This window comes from Parasteatoda tepidariorum, chromosome 8, assembly GCF_043381705.1.
Source record: "Parasteatoda tepidariorum isolate YZ-2023 chromosome 8, CAS_Ptep_4.0, whole genome shotgun sequence".
In the NCBI taxonomy this organism is placed as follows: domain Eukaryota; kingdom Metazoa; phylum Arthropoda; class Arachnida; order Araneae; family Theridiidae; genus Parasteatoda; species Parasteatoda tepidariorum.
The window spans coordinates 78040748-78052247 of NC_092211.1; the positions used below are offsets into that span (position 1 = coordinate 78040748).

Genomic DNA, 11500 nt, shown 5'->3' on the forward strand with positions numbered 1-11500 from the left:
GATCAAAATGTGATAATCGATCAAATACTCAATTTGTGTTATTTTATGAATAAAAAAATGGAATATATAATAAAGTTATGAATTTTACTTCATAAATATCCTATATAGTAACTAAAATAACAATTTAATAGTAAAATTTGATTATTTACAATGTTAACATTCATTTTAGTAGAATGGGTAGACTCGCCCCATACGAGAGATTTGTCAGCAATTCTATAAAAATATACAGTAACAGCGTAACTGTTAATATTTTCTAAAATAGATTTCACAGCTTTAGAGAGGGATAAATAGCGATTCCGAAACACCTATTAAAAGACTTTTTTCTTTTACAAAAGTTTGACCACTTGAAAGTTGACAAACTGAAAAAATGGGTAGACTCGCCCCGGTTTACGGTATTATTATTATTATAAATGACTTTATTATACACTACGGTCATTTTACTAGAATTGTTTTGTTCTCCGTGTATACACTTTCAAAAATTTATTTACTTTGTGAGACAGCGCATTTTTTCCAATGTACAAAATGAATTTAAAAAATACTCATTAGATTATTTTTAGATATTCTACTCTTTAGAATTATTTTAATTAAAAAAATAACAACATTAAACCTCTTGCAAATACTTTTCTTCATTTTCAAAGAGAAAAGAATTAGTGAAGTAGTAAATAAATTAGCTGTGATTAGTTAGTGTTTATTAATTTATGTTTGTTAATTAATTAATTTACTCGCCTTCAAACAATGGCTTTCAACTCAATCATTCGAATATTGTTTTGAAATTTCGCATAGTTTTAAAATTCATTAATAAATACTTTTCTCTAACGCTTTTCCCCCGGAAAGTTTCCTCCCTACGGTGAGTTGCAGGCCAGCCAGATGTCCAGTAATTTGTTTTTCCTTTTACGCCAGATTTAGTTTTTAACACAGTTTGACCAGTGTACATGAATTAAGTAATAACTTTTAGGTACAGCTGATACCGGCTCAGAACCATTAAATTTTACATTCAGTTTTAGTTAGTAATTTTAGGGACGTTTTAACTTAAAAGAAAAAAAAATTTTAAAAAAATTTAAAAAACAGGTTTTTTAGGTAAAATTTCATTAATAATTTTCTTTCTTCCCCACATTTACAATTAGCTTACAAAATATTTATTGCAACATTACAGTTTTTAAAATCTGTGAACATTATTTAATCGATTTTTAAAGGTTCTTATAAAAAAGTGTGGTAAAAAATAATATTGAAAAATCAATCTAGCGTTACTAGTGTGAAAAAGTGAATTAACGAAATTTCTTTTAACTATAAAAGGGAACACTGTTCATTAACCTATTTAGTAAAAAACTCGGTTTTATTTTTTTACTTAGATAAGCAAAGATATTGGAACTAATGTCATTAGAATGTTTCCTTAAATAATTCACCCATTCTTTTTTAACAATAAAGGTTAATTTTAAAAAAAAAATTTTTTTTTTAAATGAGTTAAGTGCTATACGCGGAAACTTCTTGATTCTTAATTTATTTTAAACACATTTTTTTGAAATTCACTGTCTAGCTTTAATTAAACATCATCTAGGTAGCGAAAATTTTGAGACAAAAGTATACTAGATATTATTTAAACACTAAATATATGTCATACAACTTTTTTTAGAATCTGCATTTCGATGTTTTCAAAAAAGCGCACACATTGTAAATAAAATAAACTTCACTAATGTCGTAATTATCATGTCGTAAAACCAACTAAAAAACTACTTTAAATCAATTTGTTTTTTTGTTTTTTTGGAGTAAGTTGAAAAATTTATAAAATTCAGATGATGTTATTCCAAACAATTATGAAATCTAAAACTACATGCATATTCTAATTAAAAATAATTTCAATTAAACATATTAACTTAAAATATTAGCTGGTTTAAGTTAAAATATTTCTCTCCAAAACTCAAATTTTTTATCTTAACCCTTTGACGCAAATGGGACACCGGTGTCTTTTTTACATATGTTTTTTTTTCTGGCGCTCTAATTGCAAGCAAAAATTTATTTTAATATTTAATTCTTTCTGTCCAGTAGTTACTAAGAAAATCTGTCAGATTATGGAAATTATATTTGTACTAAAATATAAAATCCAAAAAATGCAGTTTGAAAAAAAAAATTATAAATTTTTTTTATTAATATTCAAAAATTTATTAATAATCGATTTTGTAAATTAAAAAAAATTCAATAACTGTTTCTCTCAGATGTTAAACTTGATAACTGCAAATTAGTGCAAATTTAAAAAATTATTGTTTGGAAGTGTGTAGAAAAGTTTATCTTTAACGCCGAAAAAGACGGCGGTGTTTCATTTTATAGCCATAAATTATTAAAATGCTAAATATAATATTTTTCAATTTTAGACTTTAATTAATAAATTTAAGAAAAAAGTATGAGAAATATGTTAAAAAAGTTTACGTCAAAGGGTTAATATTGGCTTATAGGTCTACTCTAACTGCTCTTTAATATCTTACTATAAATAACTAATTATAAAAATGCACTCTATTTGGCCTCATTATGAAATTTTGAAACTAAGAAAACGATGCTAACTCTACCATTTTGGCACAATTTTCGTTTTTTTTTTTTTTTTTTTTTTTTTTTTTTTTTTTTTTTTTTTTTTTTTTTTNAAATGGCGTTTCCTACCGTTTTTTCTTTACGCTTCCTGATTTTGGACATATTATTGAGAAGAACAAATGAGGTCAATTGTTTAATATCTTTTTATAGAATTAAAAAAATTCATTCATTTAGGCTTAATAAAATTTCAATGAAAATGCTTTCCATTCAAAAAAGTTGCAGATAAATCTAATCAAGTGATATCTTTTTTATTCCGAAGATTTTACTCCTTTTTTTTTCTCTTTTAATATTGAATTGAATCAAGTGTGATACCCTTTTCATTTCTAAAACTTCATTTCTGTTTTAATTTCTTTTATTTTGACATCAACAAAGTGATTCTTATCAAGATCTTAATTAAATTGAGAAAATAAAAGTGTTACGGAGTTCAAAATCTAAAACTTCAGTTAAAAATATATTGAAAGAGACCTAAATAAACGCAATGACCTCATTTATTTAAATGAAAAAAATATAACAGTGACTTTCAATTGAAATATATAGGATGCACCGTAATCATCGCCCTTAATGAATATTTTTAAAAATTTCTTCAAAAGTAAAATTTAAAAAGAAACGAAGACAATGAAGATCGCAAACTAAGATTAAAGCTAAGAAAAACGTAAGCTAATCAACATTTGACAGATCATTCTATTAGGAATGCAGGATTAAAAACATCAAAACCTATTTAATTACAGGGGAAACAGAGAGAAGTTGAACAGTGATTATTGAACACAGCTTCAAATTTCTAACTGCAATAAAAGAGTTTTCGGTGTTTTAATGCCCGCCTTAACCATAGTACTTTGTCAAATTTCGATAGAGTTTTTTTTTTATTCTTCTTCATTTAAATACTAATTTTTATACCTTTTATAACCTCATTTTTGATAGGGTTTCTATCAATTTATATATTTAAAAAGGTGGCTATGGGGCATTCTAAATAAGATGATATTTGATATCGTTTACTGTATTCTAAATATTTTTCTTTTAATGAAATAGTTATCACTTGAAAAAAATATGCACTGTAAATAATTCCGGATAAAATTACTAGAAGAAGTACTGGCACTCAGGGTGCCGGTACTTTTTACCGTAAAATCCATTTTTAACGGAACATGTTACGGAACAAAAACTCTGATATACCGAAATTTTTACAGTAATAATTACCGTAAAATCACTGAATCACTCTATTAAATGAATACTAGTGTGAAAATTACGGTATAATATTTTACAGTAAAAATGGATTTTACGGTAAAACGGATTTTACAGATGATGCACCAACGTGCTGGTACTTTATACCGCAATTTGATCCCTAATTTTTTGCAGTGTATTTAGCATTTGAAAAGAAATCTGTTTACACAAATGTAGTTCGTTCGACTTAAAGCCGTTCGGAATGCTAACAAACTTAAGCGGACATAATTTTATGAGTAAACGCCCTTACACTTAATAATGATACATCAATCGCAAATTTTGTATTAATTGTCAACGTCAAACCAGAAAAATCATGCCCCCATGAGTTTTGTTATGTTATTGCGAATTGAGCAAAATAATTTGCTATCTTTTTACAAACGATAAAATCATTATTGGAAGAAAAAAAACAAGTATAAGCACGTGAGCTTACCCATGTAATGATAAAAAAGAAACGGAAAGAAAGAAATAACATGTATATAAAGATGGTAAACTTACCAGGTTTGTACAAAAGGAGTTACAGTCCTTCAAATCCGTGCAAGAGTAAGAAGACCTCACATCCGTATGTTTATAGACAGTTAATTCTCCAACATGTAATGAGCACGAGCAGGACTTTTCCGATTTCATTGAACTTCCAGATTCCTGATAAACTGGAAAGGAGAGATGAGAAACTGGCCTGTTTTGTAAAGGTCTGTTTGGTATGAAATTATGTGGTGGGTACATGTTAGGAAAATAAGGATGATGAGGCAATGATCTAGGTCCAGTGTTGCCAAAAAGAAATGGCTTAATCTTTCCAAACATTGTAGATGGTGCGGGATATTGACTGAAAGCACTTTGGAAGGGGTTTACCATTTGTTTCAGAGGATATCTTGGAGTTCTTGGTGGAGGAGGAGATTGTCTGAAGAAACTGTGCACGTGAGCAGCCGCTGGTGCATATGGTATAGAAGTAAACACAGGTTGTGGTTGAGGCTGTGGTAAATACATGGATACTGGTGTTGCTGCACCCCTTTGGAATGGTAGTTCTGGAGGACCATACGCGACGGGTATGCCTCCGTATGGCATTGCTGGTGGTCTAAGCATCACCGGCTGCATATATGAGGCACGAGGTTGATATGGGGCAATGTGATGGCGATAGATGATTCTTGGTTGATATGGTTGAGGAGCATTTTGGTAATAAGACCATGCGCTGAAAATGAAGTAAATATTATGTAGGATAATGGGATTTTATTCTTACAGTAGCATTGAGTTAAACAAAGTAGAACGTAACTATTTGTAAGGACTGTTCCATTAGGATATCTATGACTTTTCTTTGTCCTAATCAATGATGATATTTTTCTCTTCTCTTTATTAGATGTTGAAAAAAATTAATTTTATAAATTTTGTAAGCTATGGAAAAGTATGGGATTACTGCAAACTTTACTCACCAGGAAATCTATTTTTCCTTTATCCTTAGTTTTCACATAGATCTTGCATAATTTCTTAGAAAATTTATTAGAAAAATTTAATCAGAAAAATTTTGGTGAAATTTATTTGCAAACTAGAAAAGAATATTTTAAAGGATTTCAAAAATTGAGCTATTTTTAAGAAAATAAAATTGAGATTCGCAATTATGTATGGAAAGTCACAGTTTATGATAAACATAATCATAAATTAACTTCAGATATTAAATATTCAGCATTAGAAATACACCATTTCACGTTTTTAAAAATAGATTTTTCTTCTCCATATAACGACTGCTCTTTTTTCTTTTTCTTTTTTTTCTTTTTTTTGCATTTGTGAATATTTTTTTATAATAACATACATAAATAGCATTTATATGCTGAACATGTTTTAAAAATTCTGCTTGTATAAATATTAAAAAATTTGAGGAAGCCAATTTTATGGAATTCAAGACAAAATGCGTGATATCTTAATCGCTTATATGAATTTAGAGCTTATTCTTTTCGGAAAATATTCTTTAATGTGCATATGAAGGCCAAAGTATTTAAAAAATAATAAAATTCGTTAAAACTTTTCCATGAGGTGCTTGGAAAACGAGACGTTTTTGTTCTAATATAATTACGATTTAAAGCAGACATTGCAAAACTAATTCCCAACGAGAATTTTTTATAAATTTTTCTTAAAAAAAAGCAGCTTGTTAAGCTGATTTATATGTAAAAAATTATTTTTTGATAAATTAAAGGCTGTCTTAAAAAACCAACATAAATTATTGTACCGGATTAGAGAAATTTACTTAATCGATTTAAATGGTAGTAATACTAAGAAGTATTCTGTTATTGTATTCTGTTATCTTCTTAACCAATCTGAGGGTTTCATTTTTTAAATCTTAAGGGGACACTTCAGGTTCAAAATGATTTTTTTAAAATATCAACCAATTTTAATGANGGTAGTAATACTAAGAAGTATTCTGTTATTGTATTCTGTTATCTTCTTAACCAATCTGAGGGTTTAACTTTTTAAATCTTAAGTAAACAGATTACTTATAACGAAATTGATACGATATTCTAGTTTTCTACGGACTTAACATAAACCTGTTATAAATATTTCACTTAAACAATTCGAAAACTGAACATAAGTGTCTAAATTATTATTTTATTCATTTAGTGTATCTTTATAATTTAAAATTTTTCATTTGATATTGATATAAAGTTATAAAGTAAGATAGATTACAGAGAAATTGAGTAAGATAATTTTGAAAAGATTATGGAAATTTGATTGTGAGGCTTATAATTCTTACCTCGACAAAAAAAAAAAATAAAAAAAAAAAAACACTCCTTTTAATTGGAGCAACTGACCAAATTTTTTGCACACTGAGAAAAAAAGTATGGTCAAAACTACGAGAATATGACAAAATTTGCAGTGTTTCGGGCTCTACGGGAACACCAAGAAACTCGGTTGTAACAGAACTATACTACTTTAAAACTTAATTACCACCACGCCATCTTGTGGCGAAACTTTTGAGTTGAACTGCGGCAACCGATTGGAGAACATCTCCAAAATAATCTCTCCGTTTAGTGTAATGTGAGTTTCGTTTTGTTAATATGTTTATTTTAGTAATTTGTAACTGTTTTCTGTGCTCTGCTAGTAACTATATAAATAAATAATTTCAGAGCTAGCCCGGTATTTTGTTTTCTTATTGTTTCTTGGAAAATGGTTACAAGTTCTTGAAATGGGGTTAGGGCTGATACATGATATTTGCCGAGAATCTTATCTTAACTCCTTAGGAAGAAGCTTTCAGAAATGCTAGAAGCATTGCTCGTGGTAATCATCCACTGTGTTTTATTCCGCCACACTCTTCATATGTAAGACTAGCAGTCTTAACCTAAAAAATGGAATTGATCTCCAGCAACCAACACTAAAATTTTGAAAACGGGCTCTTCAAAATAAAGTGAATATTTTAAACAAAAATTCTGTTCGGGCCCCACGTTGGGCGCCAAAATTTGTAACCATTTTCCAAGAAACAATAAGAAAACAAAATACCGGGCTAGCTCTGAAATTATTTATTTATATAGTTACTAGCAGAGCACAGAAAACAGTTACAAATTACTAAAAAAAACATATTAACAAAACGAAACTCACATAACACTAAACGGACAGATTATTTTGGAGATGTTCTCCAATCGGTTGCCGCAGTTCAACTCAAAAGTTTCGCCACAAGATGGCGTGGTGGTAATTAAGTTTTAAAGTAGTATAGTTCTGTTACACGGTAATTTTTTCCGAAACGCTTCGTTAATATGTAAAATTATTGTGTAAAATTAACGAAAATATATGGTTTTATAATGTGTGATAAAATTTGGTAATTCTCGCTAAATTCGGTAATTTAATTATGATACCTTAGAATATGGTATAAAAAACATTTATTTGATCAATTTTACTTTTCAGTTTTTTTTTCTTTTCTTTTTACTAAATGTGAGGTAATAAGAACTATATTTTTTTAAACTAGGATTTTCGTAAATCATAACCATATAAACGGAGAAATTGCCAAATGAATTCTCGAAATACCGTATATTGTGGTTTTATTTACCAGAATTATGTTTTTTTTAATTTTTTACCAGAAATATTATTACGTAAGAGAAAAGTAATTTTACCGGACTTTTTTTCGCCGTGTTGTATGTTTATGAGTTTAATTCAACAATATTAGTGCTTTGAAAATTATTAATATACCGAAAAGTTTAAAATAGTAAAAATTAATTATTCATGTAAAGTATAGAAGTACTATCAAAACTGTATTACTATTATAGAAATATTTATTCATTAAAAAATAAGAAAAAATTTTAATATTTGAAGATTTTAAATCTAAAACCATTAGCGAAATTTTAAATTGTAATTAAAACGGCTTGAAATTTTTATAAACGGCTATTGCACCCATTAAAATTAAGTTTAGTTGTAATTAAAACAATTAAATATTTTCTAATTGCAATTAACGGTTAATTGTTTTGCACACTTGTTCAAAAATGACTTTATTTTATCAATTTGTAATATAATATTCTTTAAATGAAAGTCAATCAAAACTTAGTTAATACTAATTATGCTTTAAATTTTATGAAATAAAACTTTATACCACCCTCAGTTTTGTAATTTTTTTAAATCTTTTCTTTTTTTTTCCTATTTATTTTATGATAAATTCATATGTTGTTGTTTAATATAGCCAGAACATTACTTTTTTTCTTTTCTTCGATTTATTTTATGAGAAATTCCTAGATTGCTATTTAATATCTCAAGAACATTTTTCTTCTTTTTTTCGATTTATTTTATGAGAAATTCATACATTGTTATTTAATATCGAAAGAATATTTTTCTTCTTTAAGTTGTGTCTTTTATTATGTAAAAATTTTAAAATCTCGGGAAGAAGAAGTTCAGAAGTTTTTAATTTTATACTTAATAAAAATTATGTCACGGTGTAGATGTAGAATTTTCAGAATAGTTTACAATACAATTTATATCAATTAGTTTATTTACACAAATCTAAGCATTAGATAAATTTTAAAACGTTTCTCAGTTTTGAATATATCATAATCGAATCGAATCAGAAAAATAAATAATCACTCTATATTAATAAAACATTTTGTACGTTGAAAAATTAATCGGTGAAAAGTGACTTTTAAAATGCTATTTTTAAAACATCTTACAAGTAAAAGAAGATTTAATATTAATTTTCATACCATAGCATGAAGATTTAATCTTAACTATGATCCAATGTATGAATACGGTATGAACGAGCTAATTTTCATACCATAGTATTAAAATTAAGCACACGAAATTTTTCTTCCGAAAGTAATGTCTTTATTAAAATACAATATTAAATATTTTACACAAAAAACTTAACAGTTTTGTTCTTCATAGCTTCTTAATTTTGACTTACATCAGAAAACAAAAGGCAATTAAAAAGAAGTTTTCACTTTTAGATATTCAAAAAAAAAATTTAAAGCAAGAAAAAGCAATAAAAATAAAAGATATGTGTGTTTTATTTTTATTGTTTTTTCCTACTTTAATTAGATTCTTTTTTAATATCTAAATTAAAATAAAGCAAATTTGGTTTTAGCTGCCTTAGGAGCTTTTTCATTTTGATTTAATGCTTTAATTGTTAATTTACCTTTTCTGTCTCTTTCTGTTTTTGTAAATTAGATTCGTTTTCTGATTCAAGAAGTTTTCCCTCAGCAATTTTTTAAAATTTGCTTTTAATTACCATAATTTAAAAATAGTTATATAATTAATAATTAATAATTTTTTTAAGTTATGTTTTGAAAAAAATTTATCAATTAGCGCTAAGCAGATTATTTTTTATTGTAACGTAAATTTATTAATTTTAATTTATTCATCAAAAGTTTTAACCAAATTTTTAACATTTTATTAAAGTTTTCAGGGAAAATTATAAACTAATGTATGAACGTTTTTCTATGAATTTTTTAAGCTTTTATTAATGAATTTTCCTAATATAATTTTTTTAATAAAGCAATGCCACTAACTCTAATGAATTAATTCAAAAATAAAATAATTAAAAATGTCACTTACCACCGAACCGATAAGCAAGCCAAAAGAAGAAACGCTAATTTACCCATGTCTTCCAAGTAGAACTATTTGCATCAAATGAACGATATAGTTTCCCCAAATTCTTCCAAAAAGGAATACTTCTCCACAATACAAAAAACTACAGTTTTAAGGCGAAAGAAAATTCGTTCTGGTTCACCAAGTTTATAGGTGGATTCGTGACGTCATTGAATTAAAGGGTTCACCATGAATTTGAACGTTATCGTTTATGTTCCTCTTATTAAATATGTGAGAGGGGAGAGGAAAGGGTATAGGGTACAGATGGTCCAGCTTAGAACCGGTGCCTTGACAACTTTGGAGATGGGACAATAGTTTGCTGATTTACAAAACTAGTTTTTGTTTTTAAGTGATAGTTTAATCCGACTTATGTTTCCGCGTGACATTGGGTGGACTTCTCTGATTATGTTATAAGAGGATTAAATTATGTTTGGAAAGTAATTTGGTTGACTTAAGCTGGTGATTTGACATTTTGTAGCAGACTAATCGTTTGACATTCGGCGTATTCTAATTAATGTCGTTCATTTTTCGTTCATTTGAAGTTCATTTTTAAGTGATTGTGGAGATTTTGAGAATTTTTTTTCTCTTTTTTTTTTCTCTCTCTCTGTGTTAGAAATTACAATAACTTACCTAAAGAAATGGTTTTTAATAAAACAATATCCTATGAAAGTACCAATTCAAGTTAAATATCAATAGTAAAAAAGTATTAAAAGAGTGATCTAAATTTTAATTTGACATTTTCTAAAACAGCCAATAAAACACATATTGCGACAAAGAGGAAAGAAACACTTATTGTTTTTCTCCATGAGCTTGTTTTGCATTTTTGGCACCAAATTCAAGCGGAAAATTTTAAAATTTGAGGGTTTTTCTCCCAAAACAAAGAAAAAAAATGTGCCGATAAAGTCTTAGTATCAATTCTAAAATTTAAATAGAATTGAATAAGGACAAGGAAGTGAGATTACTTTATTTAGTTTGCAAAAGTTATTTAAATTTTAATAATTCTTGAAATTTTTGCAAGGAATCAAATCTAATTTCAAATCAAATCTTTCTTCATTATTTTATGTATTTACTTTGAACATTAAAAAAATAATGGATATTTAAAAGTTCTGCCTAAAATTCTGATTTATAATAAGTAACCAAGCTGAAAGAAATAATTTTAAGCTACTGTGAAAATTTTGTTAAAACAGTAACGTAATGATATTAGTAAATAAAGCAGGAATTTAAACATTATTTTTTTTTCTTCATAAAAATATAGTCACAGTTTATTATGTTTTTTTCCTGACACAAATTGTTAAAAAATAATAGTGAAAGTTTAGATTTATAATACAAATTGAGTTTAATGGACCATACGTGTAGCATCAGTAATTATACTTATATGCTAGAACTAACGGCCAAGAAAGTCTCGATTATTTTGCTTTTAATCTTGGTGTTGTTGAACTGCTTCATTGAATGTTTTTCATTTAAATAAATAAAGAAGTGAAATATTTATGTTACATCAAGTTTCTCATGCTTTATAAACATCAACAAAAGTTTTAAAAAATTAACTTTCAAAATAATCACACACAAATGAAAGGGGAAAATAATGATCTTATGATAATAGCGTCTTTTTTTTTTTATTAATAAGAAGAAATTTATCTAGTCAAGGCTAATCTAACTATTATGAAGT

At 27.0% G+C, this 11500-nt stretch overlaps 1 protein-coding gene across 1 annotated transcript in view; it reads right to left on the minus strand.

Moving 5' to 3' along the window:
• Window positions 1–10060, minus strand: part of LOC107438210 (uncharacterized) — a 21405-nt gene extending 11345 nt beyond the window's left edge. Inside the window, exons 1-2 of the mRNA XM_016050437.3 lie at window positions 9802–10060; window positions 4288–4975 (exon numbers count right to left, since the gene is read on the minus strand). Coding sequence (XP_015905923.2) covers window positions 4288–4975; window positions 9802–9848 — 735 coding nt within the window. The 5' untranslated portion in view covers window positions 9849–10060. The remainder of the gene's footprint in view (window positions 1–4287; window positions 4976–9801) is intronic.
• Window positions 10061–11500: the final 1440 nt, after the last annotated feature.